The sequence below is a fragment of the Metopolophium dirhodum genome, chromosome 3 (assembly GCF_019925205.1).
Source record: "Metopolophium dirhodum isolate CAU chromosome 3, ASM1992520v1, whole genome shotgun sequence".
NCBI classification, from domain to species: domain Eukaryota; kingdom Metazoa; phylum Arthropoda; class Insecta; order Hemiptera; family Aphididae; genus Metopolophium; species Metopolophium dirhodum.
This window is the reverse complement of record NC_083562.1, coordinates 17,754,483-17,775,773: the sequence shown is the minus strand read 5'-3', so window position 1 is coordinate 17,775,773 and position 21,291 is coordinate 17,754,483. Positions and strand designations below refer to the sequence as shown.

Genomic DNA, 21,291 nt, shown 5'->3' with positions numbered 1-21,291 from the left:
GATGGTATTTCAGTATTTAGCTATAATAGTTGAGACGTAAACTTAAAAAAACAAGGGGTGCTAAATTTGCACTTATAGATACTTAAGACCCTTTTCGCCCCCCCCTCCCGCTATACTGAGGATAGTGTTTAAAAGAAACTAAGGTAAAAGTTTGTTAATTTTTAAACAAGATATAAGTTTTCCATGAAATAAATTTAAATACAACAAAAATAACTTATTTAATTAATATTTATATTTAAAAACAGTTAAAAATAAATATTCCTTTAAGTATTATGTAGTCTAACTAACAATTACATTTGTATGTTTCTTATATAATATGTAGTCAATAGACATTAAGAATATTTCTTGGCAGTGCCCGATTTTCTTTTAGTTCAGTAAGACAATTATACTCAACTAGTCACAAAATGTGATTGTTATGCAGTGATAGGACCACCCAATGATGCCGACTATTGTAAAAACGCACACCCAAGAAGAACTCTTAATGTAAATAGAGGATTATAACTTAATTATTTAAAATTTTAATCTTTGACAGCATGCACAGTAATAGGAAGATATGCCTTGATTATTTTTCCTGTAATGGGGCATATTTGAACCATTTGTCGCTCACATATTTTATCTTTAACATGCATGGAGTATCTATCATGCAAATGTTGTGGCAAAATATTGTACATAACATCTACTGCTTTAACGGCACCTAAAAAACAATAAAAATAAAAATTACTTTTGATTTGTAACAAAAATGATTGAAAACTTTTAATACTTGGGTTATTCAGTAGTTTAATATTATGGTAACAGATAAGGGCCCCCTTTCTATATTGTCAATCTTAAGCTGTTAGCAAACTTGTAAATGCTTGTCATTAAAATTACTTCTATAGTTATTTCCTCTTTAGTGAAAAGTTAGATTGGAAACCACTGGAATATTGACAGAACATTGGCCATAATATGTTCATTATAAACTAAGTAATGATCAGGTAGAGAGTAAAATAAAAGATATTATATAATTTTTATAGAAAACTAATTTATTAAATACAAACTTGAGTAAAATACTTTATAATAATAATATTCCTAAGTATTTGGAATACTTCACAAAAAGTATTCCAAATATTTTTCGAATACTTCTTTTTAGTAGATTTATATTTCAATAGCAATAATATTATTTTTTCAATTTTGTGTTTATAAATGAACAATATTATAATCTCAATAATACACACCTATCTGGCTATCTATTAGTTATAAATCATATTCAAATTATTATATTTAATAAGTAATAATTAGTAATGTATAAGAGTATACCTATATAAGAAAAAAGTATTCCGAATACTGTACTCAGAATACTTGTAAAAAGTATTCAAAATACCGTATTGAATACTTTAAAAAAAAAATATTTAAAAAGTATTCGGAATTTAAATACCAATAACTTTTTACTTCAGATTTTGTGTCCAGAACCTAAAGAAAGTTCTGCCAAATAATAGTCATTAGGTTGAAATGTATGTCATAAACTCGCATGATATATTCTACCCAATATTACACTAAATAATAAAGAAAAAAATCTAAAAATGGTTTTATTAAAGAATTTGAAATAAGGTAACTACCTAGGTGAGTTTTTACTAGTAAAAGAATAACATATTACAATTTAATGGGTAAAAGGAAAGAGCAACCAAAGTTTATGTTATAAATACAGAAGTACCATATCTAATAGAAATTAAAAGTTAAAATTGTGTCACAGACTAATTATTAAAAAATTAAACTGAACAGTTGAATTAGATACAAAAATGAAATGGAATTTTAATTAATTATAGGTAATTTTATAAGTAATAACAATATAACTTTGAGTATATTGAATACAACTCATATTACATAAATTATAAAAGTTTTTTGATAAGGATAAATAATAATTATTATATAAATAAATTATTAACATTCTATATTATTTATCAGCAAAATATAATATAATATATAAAGTAAAGAAATGCATAAAGAAAAAACTGTATTTTTTCATACAATTTTGGAATCAAAAACATTAGAACAAGATAATGCTTTCTTGATAAATTAAAAATATTTGAAGATTTTATTTGTCATATTCAAATGTTTTTAGTGCATTAAATTAGATTTTAGATTAGAGCCCCAATAGTAAGGTATTAAGAGGACGCCACACCCGCATGTGTTGTCTCCGTCTTACAAATTTGTAACAGCAAATTGTATGCTCAGCAGAACACATGTAGGTCCGTTAGTTTAAAAATTTGAGTGAATTGACCTATTATCAAATTTAGAAGTAAGAATATTATCTATTGCACCTCGTTGGGGTTTTTATAAAGTTTAATTTTAAAACAAGTTATGAGTATTTTAAAATACCCCAACGAGGTGCAATAGATAATATTCTTACTTCTAAATTTGATAATAGGTCAATTCACTCAAATTTTTAAACTAACGGAGCTACACATGTTTTGCTAAGTGTAAAATTTGTAAGACGAAGACAACACATGCGCGGGTGTGTCGTCTTCTTAAGCGTGAACAAATGCAAATAACTAAAAACCATAGTTGTAGAAACTTTTTATCCAGAAAAAAAAATTTAATTATTAATTATTATAATTACTTAAAAGAGATGGGAAGTCTGGAAATGTATATTTTTTGATACTTGATTCTAAATTAATAATTCGAAATCCAGCCTTGGTGAAAATGTCTCTTATTTCATCTTGTGAATACACATTTTGTGACATCTGCTTTATATCCTATATATAATGTGTTGTAAGTTTATTATAACACATAATGAAAATATAAAATTTTATTGATAGAAATAAAACCTAAAAGAAAAAAATAACATAAATATACTTACTTTAATATATATTTGCCATTCTGTATCCATACATTTATACAATTCAACCAATGGATTAATTAACATGAAGTTAACCAGAATTTCTCCACCACTTTTCAACATTAAGTGCATATTCAGCAAGGAATCAACTTTATTATGAACCCAGTGAAAGCAGAAAAATGAAAATATTTTATTAAATGTGTGTGAATAAAAAGAGCAGTCATGGGCATTTTCTATATCCAGAACTTTGAAATCCATCTTGGAGCATCCATAGGTTTTTTTTTGCAAATTCTACCATTTCAATTGATTTATCAACACCAACCTAAAAATAATAATAATATAAATACATAATACTTGTAAAAAATTATATTTTGACCAACTTAAACTAACCAACTGATTGATTTTATTCTTTAAAAAAGGATAAAGAATATCTGAGGTAACATCACCTGGTCCACATCCTAAGTCTAAAACTATTTCATTAGATTTCCATACCATTTTTTCTATATATATATTTGAGATATCTCTGGCATCCCTCCGTTGCATACCATTATCTTTGATATACTGCTCTGGGCAATGCATTTCAACAAACTAAATATTTTCTCACAAAACATACTCTTTTATACTTAGTTGAGTGATAAGCACATTAGGGTTCAAGATATAATACCTAACAGACCTTCTTAATCATGTAATTTCCATAACAAACACATTATTGTAAAGCAATATGATTAAATTTATGCATAAAAATATTCCACCTATTTATATTTCTATAATCTGATTTAAATTTGTCTTAGAAAGCCTTTTCATAAATTATATGTTAGTTAATCTGATCAAAGTATATTCTTTAGTATGTAAATTACCTAGTATTATTCAGAGTATTGTTTGTAGACCAACCTACCTTTATGATTATCATGACATGTACCCAATTTTCTCAGCCCTATACATATTTTTATTTTAATATTATGCTATAGAAATGTAAATATTAACATAATTATAAATGTACCCTCCTTAGCATATACAAACTACTTATTACTATCTATGAATATTATTTAATATCTAAAACATTTATTTAGTCGATTTAAACTGCTATAAGACTAATAGCTTTTATTAGGGTACTTCCGGGTTATCTCGGTTTACCCAAATATTTCCAAGACTACCTGTTATAATAATCCACGTTATCTTGACTACCTCATACAGGAAACCTGATAATATATAAAGGTACTGTTGGTTAAATAAAATTGTAAATCTTTTTATAAATTGACATTCCCGCATTATAATTTGTATCATTGTAATATACAATTTAATTTTGTTTTCAATGTACAATTGACATCTACCATAAGACCATTAACTATTTATTTTGTCAGTCGAAAGTTGTTTGTTAGGTTACCCACTTATTGTCCATATTAGTCGTCACTTGTCAGCTATATCATTTACTATACAGTACATATACTATATACTATACTATATAATACATATATATATACATTTTTATTTAAAAAATGCAGTAGTTGAAATAAGCCAGAGGAACCAATATATAAAATCTAACCTTATCAGTAGTGACAAAGAGTTTTTGATATTTTCATTATTTATTCATTGATAACTAAGACTCACCGTTATATGATGCTGTCTAAAATAACAGACGAAATCCAAAGGTTTGCTCGCAAACACAAAACAAAGCTAGTTCATCATGTCAATTCATTGCGCATCAAATTATTAGATAACTCCAAGGAAATCAACATCTGAAACCATACAACTTGATTTAGTTTAAGATTTAAGACAAGAGCCACTTCATTGAAAGTGACTCCCATCAATGAGTAAAGTATATATAATTTATATCTAGTATGTAAAACATATACGATTGTTATTTATAAAGACTTTTGGGTCATTTAAATAATAAAGCCCTATGTAATTTAAAAAAGAAAAAAAAGATGATAATATACTCTTTTCTAATTAAAAAAACACCATGGCGGCCACTAGCAAAACAGTATTTGTTAGGTAAAAGTGGGTGTTTTGTTTGGAATGGGGTATAATCATTAGTGATTTTAGTAATAATTAGTAATAATTAATTAAATATCTATTTAACAATATTGGGTTTTCTACATTAAGTTGATCAATGTAGATACTAAATATTATTTATTAAATCACCTCATCGGTAGTGACGAATTCTATTACATGTATTCATTACTTATTCATTGCTAACTTAGATTATAATCATTGGTGATTTAATAATATTAAATAAATTACTTTTTAAATAATATCTGTTTTTATAATATTAAGTTGAATAATGAAATACTTAAAATATATAAAATCACCTCATTGGTAGTGACGAATATTAATTCATATATTCATTACATGTTCATTGATAACTAAGATTATAATCATTAGTGATTTTAATAATATTTGATTGACTGTATTAAGTATTTTGATAATACCATGTTTTCTCAGATATATAAACATACTAGATAGCGGACGACCATTTACTTGATGTTATTAAACGTGTGTCGGCGGTGGCCATTTGTCAAGACGGCAATGTTTACATTATGCAGTATTGATAACGAATGAGTAATCAAATTGAAATTTTGTTCGTACTTTTTGATTTAAAATTATAAATTAATATATCAAAGGTATTTAAATAGTAGATAAACACCAGACCATTTTATAATATTATGAACTTGATCTTGAAGGAACAGAAACGTTAGCAACTGAAGCGCTTGTGTTTATGCTTGTAAGTTTAAATGGTAAATGGAAGCTACCAATAGGCTACTTTTTCTTAAATAAAATAACTGCTGTAACACAAGTAGAATTGGTTAAAACAGCACTTACTTTGACTGATAATGCAGGATTAACAGTATGGGGCATTACTTGTGACGGTGCTTATAGTAATTTAGCAACAATGAAAATATTAGGTTGTGAATTTGAAAACAAAAAATATGATGAGATAAAATGTTGGTTTAATCATCCTGTAAATAACAGTTAAGTATATTTTATACCTGATGCGTGCCATAATTTGAAATTGGCACGTAATACATTAGGAAATTGTAGAATGTCACATACTAATTGGCAAAATAACAAGATGAAAGTTAAGTTTGTAGCTCAAACCTTAAGTGCATCAACTGGTGATGCTTTAGGATTTCTTAAAAAAATTAATTTTCCAAATTTCTCTAATGTAGATACTACCATAGAATACTGTCGTGATTGAAAATTTTTTTGATTTTCTAAATTCAAAAAGCTGTTTTTCAAAAGGGTTTAAGTCTCCAATTTCTAAAAATAATATAGATGTACTAAAAAGTATTATACTACCATTGGTTGATTATTTATATACATTCAAATTTAAAGATAATTTTGTACATAAATCAAATAAAAAAACATTTATAATTGGGTTTACAATAGCAATTAAATCTTTGTTTTCTATTGCCGAAACAATATTTTCTATACGGTATACATCGATGAACTTCTCTTATATATTAACTTATAAATATTCACAAGACCATTTGGAGATTCTATTTGGTCAAATCTGACAGAGATTAAGATCAAATAACAATCCAAATGTAGTTAAATTTAAAACTGTTATAAAACAAATACTTTTAAAAATTTTTAGTAAGTGTAAATCCAATGGGAATTGCAATACCTTTGATGATGATATAAAAGGGGTATTTTAGATTTTAAATGGAGTAAAAAAGTTATTAGTTTTTATGAAGATAATTTTTCTCAAAATCTAGAGGATGAAGAATTAATAAATCGAATGTCGCTATTAAATAATCTAAGTACTAATATGAAAGAAGGAAAAAACAATATTATTTATTATATTTTAGGCTATAGTATAAAACAAATAATAAAAACACTTGAATGTGAGTCGTGTAAACAATGTCTTCTTAAAGATGTTACAGATCACGACTATTGTAATGTACATTCATATACACGATTCACAATATTAAAAAATAATGGTGGTTTGATCAGTGGATCAGAAAGTGTATATAAAATTATTCAGGAAGCTGAATTAATATTAACATCAAATTAAAAAAAAACCTTTATGTACACAATTTAGAAACTAGAATCTTGTATAATTGTATTAATAAATTTTCTTTGAATACATCCATTTTTCCATCATTGAATTGCACAAACGTAACAATTCTTGAAAAACCACATAAAATTATACTTATTACTAATTAAGTAAAAAAATTTCTTAGCATTAGACTTAAGTCATATGGAAAAATGTTTTCTTGTAACTACTTAAATTCAGATAGCAAAAGGCACAAACTCAATAAAATTGTTTTATTTTCACACAAGTAATGATAATATATTAAATGATGTATCTGTTTTATATTTAATTATATATACCTACTTTAGAAGGTACTAAATGCGTTAGTTTTATTAAATCCTTTACTCCTTTTATAGTTTATAATATATATACATATATAGGTACCCACCATCAGTGGCGGCTTGAACTTTTTTTTTCTTGACTCACATTTAATATTTTTACACCAACCACCCTAAAAAATTTTTCACTGCTCTCCCAAAAGGTGAATTCATAGTTTTTTAGCGGATAAGTTATGCCAGTTATAGGTATTTAATTGGTATACACAGTAAATATTATATAACCCTGTATCACCCCTGAACCATATAATTGTACTTATATTACACATCAATATATTTATATTCCATTCTTTACACATCCGGGTACCGGGATTAACCGCTTAACCTAATGTTGGCTGTTACTGTATGACTTACGCTGATACACATGTAGTCCATATAGAGCTGAACATTATATTTCTAATTGAATTACCAACTTTTAAAACTTCTTCAAACTAACTTTCCTAACCACAGGACACACACCCACCCACCCATTAATATTTCTATGAATCACATGATTCAAATATACCTTCTTCGAGCCGCCACTGCCCACTATATTGTATATACGTTATAAGTATACTACTAAATGTATCAAGTTTATTAACTTTGACTGTGGTTCTTTTACGTTAATACGTTTTGTATGTAGGTATCTACTAGCTACCCATGTTGCAAAAGTTTGTTGTACCGACCAGCCATCTAAAATATGATGTAGACCAAAACTGAATCATACAATATTTTCTATTAATTAGTATTCTGCTTTTTAGTTTCTAGTATTCGGTATTTAGTATTTAGGTACTAAATACTGTATAGTGACTAGTGAGTTTGTTTTTAATATTTAAAAAAAATTATAATTTATCATTCCTTGTTATCCTTGTTTTGTAATATTTGTAAACATTGCCGTATTAGCATATGGCGGAATAAGATATACTTTTCGGATAAGTATGCGCTATCTAGTATATTTATATATCTGAGTGTTTTCTACATTAAGTTGGTGATTGTACTAATTATTATTTATTAAATCACCTCATCGGTAGTGACGAATACTATTCAATTTATTCATTAATTATTCATTAATAACTAAGATTATAATCATTAGCAATTTTAATAATGTTGTTTAATTACTTTTTTAATAATATCTATTTTCATAACATTAAATTGAATAATGAAATACTTAAAATATATAAAATCACCTCATTGGTAGTGACGAATATTAATTCATATATTCATTACATGTTCATTGATAACTAGGATTATAATCATTAGTGATTTTAATAATATTTGATTGACCGAATTAAATATTTTAATAATACCATGTTTTCTACATTAAGTTGGTGATTGTACTACTTATTATCTATTAAATCACCTCATCAGTAGTGACGAATACTATTCAATTTATTAATTAATTATTCAATAATAACTAAGATTATAATCATTAGTGATTTTAATAATATTTAATTGACCATATTAATGCTGAATTTCATGAACAATCAATAAATTTAATATTAATAATAATAATGTCTATTCAAATAGTTAAATAATTGAATAAAACAGGCTGTCTCAGTGGTACATTGTGGTTAAAATTGCACTATAACTATTACACAGTAAAATAATAATATTATATAAATATCTAATAAGAATAAACAAAAATAATAATAGAATAATATTACCATACAGTTTAAGAATAACAACTTATTAATCATGCTGGTATAGCTAAATAGCTTAAGTTTGTCTACCTTTATTGAAAAAAAAAAAAATGTCTACCGGTAAGTCAAATTACATTTTTTGAGTGTTTAAAAATCAAATTTTTCCATTGGATATTCTTTTGATTTCTCATGTAAAGATTTTATCATTTTGTTGTAATTCATTAACGAATAACTGTAGATATTTGGGCATAATTCTAGTTTAGCAACCTATCGATTTTCAAATTTTTTTTTCCCCCAAATTGTGTGTTTTAGGATGCTTTATAAGAATGTAAAACAAAAAAAGCCCGGACAAAGTTAGTTTTGAAGTTATTGATCGGAAACTTTAAAAACTTCATTTTTTCGTTACGCCCATTTTCTTAAAAAAAAAATACTTAGAATTGAATATTTTAAATTTTTTTTTTTTCAAAGTGTGTGGTTTTTAACGCTTAATAGATTGTTAAAATCAAAATTTACCTAACATACTTACTTTTGATGTTTTGCACGTAAACATTGAAAAATACTATTTTCAAAATTAATAATAAATCCTTTCTAAAATTATCTGAAAATCAGTTTTTTTAATATTTTTTTTTTAAATATATACAGTTTTAGATGGAAAAGTTTTTAGTCAAGGGATAATTTTGATTTCGAAGCACCCTAAAACACACAATTTGGGGAAAAAAAAATTGAAAATCGATAGGTTGCTAAACTAGAATTGTTCCAATATTTGAAATTTACACCATATGTTTGTTTTATCAATTCCTTAACTTGATAAAATGTTCAAAATATTTTCTCATCTTGAAAGGTTTACAGACATTTTTCTATAAGTTTCAATACAATTTTGTTTGTTGGGTCAAAATGCGTGAACATTTAATACAAGGCAAAGTTCCAATAGCAGTTAAAAAATATTAAAAATAAATAAGTAGGTAGGAAAGGCATAATATTTTTTATAAGCTTTTAAAATTTGAATTTTGACAAAATGTATTCAACTTTTATGGCTAAGGATTAAAAACCTAATTTACTATAATATACTTATATTATTACTTATACTAATATCGATAACTAATACCTAAAAATAATTGTTGAAAACAAATTATACGTACCGAATAAGAAACCACATGATGATGTAGTAAGTTGGTAACTTTTCAATATAACTAAATATCAAAATTCGTTAAACTGTCATAAATAATAATTCTTAAATTGCAAGATAATATAATATTCCAAAATTTAATACAATTGAATACGGTTTTATTTTTCTGATGTTGTTACTGATTACACTGTTTAATACTTATATATTATATATAATATAATATTCACTGTTTACAGTTGATTATTTAACTGTAGCCTACAAAATACAAATGCTGAATATGGACCTGCAACCGCCATGCCCAGGCACTCGGACACGCAGTACTTAGTAAATCGTTCAGCATAACATCCATTTTCCTTATAGCGCAAGTCACAATATCGAGAGTTGAGACCAGAACCACAATCCACGTGTTTTAATGTTTGATGCTTATGAAATTATAAATTACAACTGCTACTGCAGTAGTAGCTGAAGACTGAAGTTGGCCCAGTCGACTTTTAATCAATGATAAGATTGATAAGACCATAGGTTTCGGGACAAGTACCCCTATCCACTATACACATTAGTGTGTACGTCCCAAAGAGTATTAATTAACTACTCTATGGTACGTCATTGAATTATATGATAACTATATGTTATCATATAGTTCAATGGTGTACGTGCATACAAATCCTTTGCTGTGATTAGTTGGTTAGGTTAAGTTACCACACGTTTAAACACAATATCGTTTTGTTAGACATAGCTGAACAAGTTTCGTGTAAACAGCAAACATATTTTGGATATGACATAGTGGAATCCGACTTCCAGGAACGCTGGAACTTGGCGGTTAATACTTATAACCACAATTAACCACAACTATTATCATTTTCTTATCAATTGTGTGGTTTTTTGATTGGCGCGAACATAGATAATATATTGTAGATCTTATATTATCTATATTTCTATCATATAATATTATAGTATACTGTATAGTATAGTAGAGGTACTTCCTACTTAAATTACTTAAAAAAAAACTGATACACAGTGTTGGCACCTGCATGCAAATGCATTTTAGAAAACAAAAATAACAAATTGGAAAAAATTTACAGAAGGAATACACATTACCTACAAATTTCAAACTAAAATGCCCAGAATCTTAAACAGAAAAAACTATTTAAAATATTTAGTTCATTAAAGAAGGATTATTCAAAGGGTACCAGATTGTCTATGTTTAAAAATTTTGGCTAGAGTTAAAATCATAAAAAAAAATTGAAGGAGGGTGTTGGCGCCCGCAGGCAAATGCATTTTAGAAACCAAAAAAAAAATGTTGAATAAATTTAACTGTATGATTACACATTACAAAGTACAAACTATAATACCCAGATCCTTAAACAGCAAAAACTATTCAAAATATTTAGTCCATTAAAGAATGATTATTCATAGGGCACCAAGTTATCAATTTTCAAGTCAATACAAAATATTCAAGTAGAGTTACATTACAAAAAAAAAATTAAAGGAGGGTGTTGGCGCCCGCAGGCATATGCATTTTAGGAAACCAAAAAAAAATGTTGAATAAATTTATCTGTATGATTACACATTAAAAAGTACAATCTAAAATACCCAGAATATTAAACAGAAAAAACTATTTAAAATATTTTGTTAATTAAAGATAAGGATTATTCAAGGGTACCAGATTGTCAATTTTTAAAAAATTTGGCTAGAGTTAAAATCATAAAAAAAAATTGAAGGAGGGTGTTGGCGCCCGCAGGCAAATGCATTTTAGAAAGCAAAAAAAATTTTGGAAAAAATTTACAGTAAGAGTACACATTACAAATTTCAAACTAAAATGCCCAGAATCTTAAACAGAAAAAACTATTTAAAATATTTAGTTAACTAATGATAAGGATTATTCAAGGGTACCAGATTGTCAATGTTTAAAAAATTTGGCTAGAATTAAAATCATAAAAAAGTCAAAGTCAAAGTCGTGGAACCAAATTTTATCAGACTCTACTAGAATGTTGTAGTTAAATTAAACTATAATATAGGTATGTGGAATAACAGTACCTAACCTTCTATTATAATTTGTTATGAATATAATATTTTAAGTAATAACTCAAATTTAGCACTTTTACGGTACTTAATACATTTTCCTAATATTTTAACAGAAATTATGGAGCTAAAAATATAGAAATACCTATATTATGTCACGGTCCATAGTTGATAGTTTTGTTTCATTTATAATTATAATGCTTCTTAATATACTTTTTCATAAATTAATATTTATTACAGTTGGTTTTTATGATTTGTTTGAACTATTAGTACGTATTTTTTTGGGGAGATCCCTATTATTACAATACCGTTACCAATATGCGTTTTTTTCTGGTTAGTTAATATAATTGCATGTTTTCATGATTTCTTTGTATTTATGCTTATTTTCTTAAAATATTTTTATATTTTCGGTTCATCCATTACCTACCTACCAAGTGTGTAAATAAAGAATTTTTTTTGTAAGCCAATTTGAATTATAATTTATTAATTAAAAAAATTTTTAATAAAAACGTTTTCATTCGGTATTTTTTTGAATTTTAAAGGCATATTTTTGAATATTTCAGTGCATATATTTGCCTGTTTTTAGTGCATACATGCAGGCAAATATTTAACACTTTTTCATTGCATTAAATTCACAGCCCTGCTAATTACTTTTACTTCCAATCATAATACCTACCACAGTTAATGTTTCTGTTACCTACTGCTTCTTAAACTTGATAACACTAAGAGGATGTCAGATTTTTAGCGCACCATTTATTTCTCTCTCTGACCCAATCATTTTAGCGTTTTCTTAATCGTACATTTGGTATGCTAAAAAAATTTGGCTAGAGTTAAAAACATAAAAAAAAAAATTTGAAGGGAGGTGTTGGCGCCCAGAGGCAAATAAATCTTAGAAAACAAAAAAAAAATTTGGAAAAAAATTGACTGTATGATACACATTACAAAGTTCAAACTAAAACGTCCCGAAACTTAAACAGAAAAAACTATTCAAAATATTTAGTTCATTAAAGAATGATTATTCATGGGGCACCGTATTGTCAATGTTTAAAATATTCGACTTAAGTTAAATCATAAAAAAAAATTGAAGGAAGGTGGTGGTGCCCACCAGCAAATGCATTTTAGAATACAAAAAAAATTTATATAAATTATATTGTGGGAATACACATTACAAACATAAAACTAAAATCTCCAAAATCTTAAACAGAAAAAATTATTCAAAATATTTAGTTTATTAAAGAAGGATTATTCAAGGAGCACCAAGTTATCCAATTTTCAAGTCAATACAAAATATTCAACTAGAGTTACAGTATTAAAAAAAAAAAAAAATTGAAAGGAGGTGTTGGCGCCCGCAGGCAAATAGATTAAAAAAAACAAAAAAAAATTTGGAAAAAAATTGACAGTATGATACACATTACAAAGTTCAAACTAAAACGTCCTAAAACTTAAACAGAAAAAACTATTTAAAATATTTAGTTCATTAAAGAATGATTATTCATGGGGCACCAGATTGTCAATGTTTAATATTTTTGGCTAGAGTTAAAAACATAAAAAAAAAAAAATTGAAGGGAGGTGTTGGCGCCCGCAGGCAAATTGATTTTAGAAAACAAAAAAAAAATTTGAAAAAAATTTACAGTAGAAACACACATAACGAAGTTCAAACTAAAATGTCCCGAAACTTAAACAGAAAAAACTATTCAAAATATTAAGTTCATTAAAGAATGATAATTCATGGGGCACCAAGTTATCAATTTTCAAGTCAATACAAAATATTCAACTAGAGTTACAGTACTAAAAAAAAAAAATTGAAGGGAGGTGTTGGCGCCCGCAGGCAAATTGATTTTAGAAAACAAAAAAGAAATTTGAAAAAAATTTACAGTAGAAACACACATAACGAAGTTCAAACTAAAATGTCCCGAAACTTAAACAGAAAAAACTATTCAAAATATTTAGTTCATTAAAGAATGATTATTCATGGGGCACCAAGTTATCAATTTTCAAGTCAATACAAAAAATTCAACAAGAGTTACAGTACTAAAAAAAAAAAATTGAAGGGCGGTGTTGGCGCCCGCAGGCAAATAGATTTTAGAAAACAAAAAAAAAAAATTTGGAAAAAAATGTAGTTAAAACTATTCAAAATATTAAGTTCATTAAAGAATGATAATTCATGGGGCACCAAGTTATCAATTTTCAAGTCAATACAAAATATTCAACTAGAGTTACAGTACTAAAAAAAAAAAATTGAAGGGCGGTGTTGGCGCCCGCAGGCAAATAGATTTTAGAAAACAAAAAAAAAAATTTGGAAAAAAATGTAGTTAAAACTATTCAAAATATTAAGTTCATTAAAGAATGATAATTCATGGGGCACCAAGTTGTCAATTTTCAAGTCAATACAAAAAATTCAACAAGAGTTACAGTACTAAAAAAAAAAAAAAATGAAAGGGAGGGGTTGGCACCCGCAGGCAAATAGATTTTAGAAAACAAAAAAACAATTTAGAAAAAATTAGAAAAACTATTCAAAATATTAAGTTCATTAAAGAATGATTATTCATGGGGCACCAGATTGTCAATGTTTAAAAAATTTGAATAGAGTTAATAACATAAAAAAAAAAAAATTGAAGGGAGGTGTTGGCGCCCGCAGGCAAATAGATTTTAGAAAACAAAAAAAAAAATTGGAAAATAATTTAGAAAAAACTATTCAAAATATTAAGTTCATTAAAGAATGATAATTCATGGGGCACCAAGTTATCAATTTTCAAGTCAATACAAAATATTCAACTAGAGTTACAGTACTAAAAAAAAAAAATTGAAGGGAGGTGTTGGCGCCCGCAGGCAAATTGATTTTAGAAAACAAAAAAGAAATTTGAAAAAAATTTACAGTAGAAACACACATAACGAAGTTCAAACTAAAATGTCCCGAAACTTAAACAGAAAAAACTATTCAAAATATTTAGTTCATTAAAGAATGATTATTCATGGGGCACCAAGTTATCAATTTTCAAGTCAATACAAAAAATTCAACAAGAGTTACAGTACTAAAAAAAAAAAATTGAAGGGCGGTGTTGGCGCCCGCAGGCAAATAGATTTTAGAAAACAAAAAAAAAAATTTGGAAAAAAATGTAGTTAAAACTATTCAAAATATTAAGTTCATTAAAGAATGATAATTCATGGGGCACCAAGTTATCAATTTTCAAGTCAATACAAAATATTCAACTAGAGTTACAGTACTAAAAAAAAAAAATTGAAGGGCGGTGTTGGCACCCGCAGGCAAATAGATTTTAGAAAACAGAAAAAAAATTTGGAAAAAAATTTAGAAAAAACTATTCTAAATATTAAGTTCATTAAAGAATGATAATTCATGGGGCACCAAGTTGTCAATTTTCAAGTCAATACAAAAAATTCAACAAGAGTTACAGTACTAAAAAAAAAAAAAATGAAAGGGAGGGGTTGGCACCCGCAGGCAAATAGATTTTAGAAAACAAAAAAGAAATTTGAAAAAAATTTACAGTAGAAACACACATAACGAAGTTCAAACTAAAATGTCCCGAAACTTAAACAGAAAAAACTATTCAAAATATTTAGTTCATTAAAGAATGATTATTCATGGGGCACCAAGTTATCAATTTTCAAGTCAATACAAAAAATTCAACAAGAGTTACAGTACTAAAAAAAAAAAATTGAAGGGCGGTGTTGGCGCCCGCAGGCAAATAGATTTTAGAAAACAAAAAAAAAAATTTGGAAAAAAATGTAGTTAAAACTATTCAAAATATTAAGTTCATTAAAGAATGATAATTCATGGGGCACCAAGTTATCAATTTTCAAGTCAATACAAAATATTCAACTAGAGTTACCGTACTAAAAAAAAAAAATTGAAGGGAGGTGTTGGCGCCCGCAGGCAAATTGATTTTAGAAAACAAAAAAGAAATTTGAAAAAAATTTACAGTAGAAACACACATAACGAAGTTCAAACTAAAATGTCCCGAAACTTAAACAGAAAAAACTATTCAAAATATTTAGTTCATTAAAGAATGATAATTCATGGGGCACCAAGTTATCAATTTTCAAGTCAATACAAAATATTCAACTAGAGTTACAGTACTAAAAAAAAAAAATTGAAGGGCGGTGTTGGCGCCCGCAGGCAAATAGATTTTAGAAAACAAAAAAAAAAATTTGGAAAAAAATGTAGTTAAAACTATTCAAAATATTAAGTTCATTAAAGAATGATAATTCATGGGGCACCAAGTTGTCAATTTTCAAGTCAATACAAAAAATTCAACAAGAGTTACAGTACTAAAAAAAAAAAAAATGAAAGGGAGGGGTTGGCACCCGCAGGCAAATAGATTTTAGAAAACAAAAAAAAAATTTGGAAAAAAATTTAGAAAAAACTATTCTAAATATTAAGTTCATTAAAGAATGATAATTCATGGGGCACCAAGTTGTCAATTTTCAAGTCAATACAAAAAATTCAACAAGAGTTACAGTACTAAAAAAAAAAAAATTGAAAGGGAGGGGTTGGCACCCGCAGGCAAATAGATTTTAGAAAACAAAAAAACAATTTAGAAAAATTTAGAAAAAACTATTCAAAATATTAAGTTCATTAAAGAATGATTATTCATGGGGCACCAGATTGTCAATGTTTAAAAAATTTGAATAGAGTTAATAACATAAAAAAAAAAAAAATTGAAGGGAGGTGTTGGCGCCCGCAGGCAAATAGATTTTAGAAAACAAAAAAAAAAATTGGAAAAAAATTTAGAAAAAACTATTCTAAATATTTAGTTCATTAAAGAATGATAATTCATGGGGCACCAAGTTGTCAATTTTCAAGTCAATACAAAAAATTCAACAAGAGTTACAGTACTAAAAAAAAAAATGTGGAAAAAATTTTACTTTAGGAACATGCTTTAGGAGTACACGGGTACTCAGCGTACTCCCAGGTATAGCCGGTTAATCTTGAAAAATATTTATACAAAAAAATCTACTATAGAGTTAAATGAATTGAAAAAAAAATTGTTTGAGAAATCTGTGTGAAATAACACTAAACAAAAGAATACGCTGGAAGCTAAATACTGCAATACATATTAACTAAAATCCAAAAACTAGGTATTGTTTACATTATAATAATACGAACAGTTATTATGATCAGAGGTGTATCACCGTAATATATGTATTAGAAAATGTATAAAAACTAATGTAATTTATTTATAAAGGATGCAAAAAAATTAAATCAGAAAAAGGTCCTGCACGGACTCTATCATGTGATTGTAATTTATGAAGGACATAAAATAATGTTTAATTTAAAATAATATTGTATTTGGCTGGGTCTATACAGGCAATATTAAATAACAAACTATAAAGTCTAAATGCAAATAAAAATATAGTCAGATATCTGTTTTAGTCTTTGTAAATATGTGCGGAAAAAAATTAGATTTAGTACAATGTAAAAAAATGTGGAAAGAAAACCCTGAGAATTCTTTGACAGTAGGATAATAAAACACAATACTATATTATTTTAAATTAAAACTATTGATTTTATACATTTTCTATTTACAAAAGCTCATAAGTATTGAAAACCTTATAAAATCCTAAAAAAATTATATTTTGTTATATTTTAAAATACATTTTATAATTTGTTGTGTTAAAAAAATCATTATTTAATGTTGGCTGTATTTAAGTTTTTAATAACTATACTGGTACAACTCTAGTTGACAGTCTTTAAGACCGTGTTAAAAACTATAATGATTAGTTAACGTCTAATTTACTGTCCTATCCTAACCTAACCTAACATAACCAAATTAATAATATTTAAATATTTTCTTTCATTGTTATCTTTACAATATCGAATACCTTTATAGTTAGTAGGAAAAGATCATCGCAAAGCTCACGACCAGTGATTGTAGTCGTCTATCATTACCATAGCTTCAACTAACCTTAGGTTTACCAAACTAGCCTTTTTATATGACTAATTACATTAGGACACTTTGAATAAAAAGTTCCTGAGTTGCAGGTTGCCGAACTTATAAGTGATTGATTATTAAGTTGATCCTTAGATTGTTGACACCTTAGTTCCCCTCGAAGACCGCTGGTAAGACTATTACCATATACTATTATGTCCTATCCATTATGTTATATCTATATTATCTATGATGGAGCCATACCCAGCTCACTCGTGTAAACAATTTGAAGCACATAAAAGCGATTAATTAGAATAAAAGAAATGGAAATACTATGGCATACCGTAAAAGTTAGAAGAGCTAAAATGATAGGACATCTACTACGCCATGAGAGTCTAACAAAAACCGTCATAGAAGGCGACGTTGAAGGCCATATAGGAAGAGGAAGACCAAGGATGGAGTATATGAAGCAATTAATGAGTGACATGGGGAAGAATAGTTATAAAAAACTAGGGAGCAATCTAAGGATTGAAGACTAAAAAAAAAAAAAAAGCGATTAACGAGTCTCTATTAATGATCATATGAAATCCCAGACCTGTCCCCCATACTCTGATATTAAGAGCCCAGCCCACCTTCATATTCTCTATGCAAAAAGTAAATTTAAGACAAATTTGTAAATTAATGCACAGTCTCTCTATTGTACTAATAATTTTGATTTCATTAATTTTCAGTATTTTGTATAATTAGTAATAATTAGTAAACCTAACCTACTGAGGCAACCTTGAGGCATTTCCTTTTAGGAAATTAATTAAATCCTCAAACATTACTCTTAATTCAAGAGTTTGTAACTAATACAATCATAATATAATATGAGTATAGTACATTATGTAATATTTTTTTATAATATTTACTGTTAGTGAAATATTAAGTTTGTATTTCTAATATAATATATTATGTTATGATATTTATGGACGACACTTGCACCATGGCCCCTCGATATAGTAATGTGGCGACCCGGCACATCTCTTTTAGATAAATGATTAAATACTTAATCAAGTCTTCCAATTTACTAAACATTTATGTTTTGTAGATAATTTGAAGAAAAATTTAAAATTGAAGAGAGACTGTGTGAATTAACAAAATTTGTGGTATGAAATGTTTATTTGAACACCTGTTATAATGTATTATATTGAACTTAAGTTAATTTTTATAATGTACTATAGTAAACATTTGAACGTTTATTACAATATACGTATATTATACATAGATTTCAAGTATGATTTTTTTTAGTTTTTTTTTTGATAGTTACCTACCTACTACAATACTAGACACTTTAATTTTATATTTTGAAGCAATATTATATGTTTTGGATTATTTAGATCTATATAAACTAAATTTCAGACCCATAGTTTAGTATTTAAAGTTTGTATGATCAAAGTCGTGGAACCAAATTTTATCAGACTCTACTAGAATGTTGTAGTTAAATTAAACTATAATATAGGTATGTGGAATAACAGTACCTAACCTTCTATTATAATTTGTTATGAATATAATATTTTAAGTAATAACTCAAATTTAGCACTTTTACGGTACTTAATACATTTTCCTAATATTTTAACAGAAATTATGGAGCTAAAAATATAGAAATACCTATATTATGTCACGGTCCATAGTTGATAGTTTTGTTTCATTTATAATTATAATGCTTCTTAATATACTTTTTCATAAATTAATATTTATTACAGTTGGCTTTTATGATTTGTTTGAACTATTAGTACGTATTTTTTTGGGGAGATCCCTATTATTACAACACCGTTACCAATATGCGTTTTTTTCTGGTTAGTTAATATAATTCCATGTTTTCATGATTTCTTCGTATTTATGCTTATTTTCTTAAAATATTTTTATATTTTCGGTTCATCCGTTACCTACCTACCAAGTGTGTAAATAAAGAATTTTTTTTGTAAGCCAATTTGAATTATTATTTATTAATTTAAAAAAATTTTAATAAAAACGTTTTCATTCAGTATTTTTTTGAATATTTTATTATTTTTAATATTTTTGAATATTTCAGTGCATATATTTGCCTGTTTTTAGTGCATACATGCAGGCAAATATTTAACACTTAAGAGGATGTCAGATTTTTAGCGCACCATTTATTTCTCTCTCCGACCCACGCACAATCATTTTAGTGTTTTCTCAATCGTACATTTGGTATGCTACGCGTGGGTCAAAGATGGAAAACAAATAGTGCGCTGACATCCCAACCAGCAACAAGTTTACACGAGTGAGCTGGGTATGGCTCCATCATAGATAATAAAGATATGGATAGGACATAATGGTCTTATCAGCGGTCTTCGTACTTCGAGGGGAACAATTGAGGCCAAATAAAGTATACTCATATCGAGTATCGACTATCAATATAAAGGAGCCTCAATTGCCTTCCCCTCCGGGAACGCCGCCTCAAATGTATTTAACATAGGCGTGGACTATCCATGGTGTCAAAAATCAGAGGATCAACTTGATAATCAAACACTTAAGTTCGGCAACCTAGCTGCAGCAACTCAGGATCTTTTTATTCAAAGTGTCCTAATGAGTCATAAGAAGGTTAGTTAGGTAAACCTATGGTTAGTTGAAGCTAGTGGCCTTTGCAATTCAAGATCTTTTCCTACGTATTCGGCATTGTTAATATAACGATTCTACCTTTACACATTTTCTTCCCCCGTCTCTCACAGCTATATACAGGTTCAGCCACTCTCATTCCACACCTCCATATGATCGGTATTCTGTCTATCCATCTCTTCTTCAGTCTTCTCGCCCATCATTTCTCCGTCAAATTAACTTCTATAGCCACTCTCACTATCTCTTATCATACAGTGACCGAACCACCTAAACCTATTCTCTCTTGTTTTCACTACAATATGTACACTACCCTACACTACCCTTAATTAATTAATTTCTTATTCTATCCTCTTTTGTACCTTAACACCTTACTTATTATTCTCATATCTGCTACTCTCACTCCACTTACCTACCCTAACCTTACATCTCTTTTTCATCTTTCCCTTTCATACACCAAACATTCTGAAATACTGTTGACCCATTTCCTTATCTTCGCCATATCACACACTTCCTAATTCCTATTCACTCAGTCTCTAGTTACCTACAAGTCGTCGTACTTGATTATCGGTGAAAATATTTAAATATCATTGAGTGAATTCCCTACTCGAAAGAATTGCTTAAAAAAATATCATACCTCACCAATTTTCTAATTTTGAACACGACTTTATTGATAGCCCGAATAGTGTTATACCAGTATAGTTACAATACAAATATTGAACATTTTCAGGCAATACATCCCCTGATCAATTAACTATAATAAAAAAAAACCTACTGAGAAATAAGAAAATACATACCCCGTGACGGAATCTAGAACTCGACTACGAGTAAGAC

General features: G+C 27.3%; 1 protein-coding gene across 1 annotated transcript; it reads right to left on the bottom strand.

Annotated features, from left to right (window-relative positions):
- Positions 1-210: 210 nt before the first annotated feature.
- On the bottom strand, positions 211-3,509 carry LOC132941641 (juvenile hormone acid O-methyltransferase-like). The gene is given in 5 exon segments (XM_061009783.1): positions 211-694; positions 2,594-2,729; positions 2,834-3,085; positions 3,087-3,134; positions 3,203-3,509. Coding segments are annotated over 5 exon segments (801 nt in total). The 5' UTR covers positions 3,392-3,509; the 3' UTR covers positions 211-518.
- Between the last annotated feature and the right edge of the window lie 17,782 nt (positions 3,510-21,291).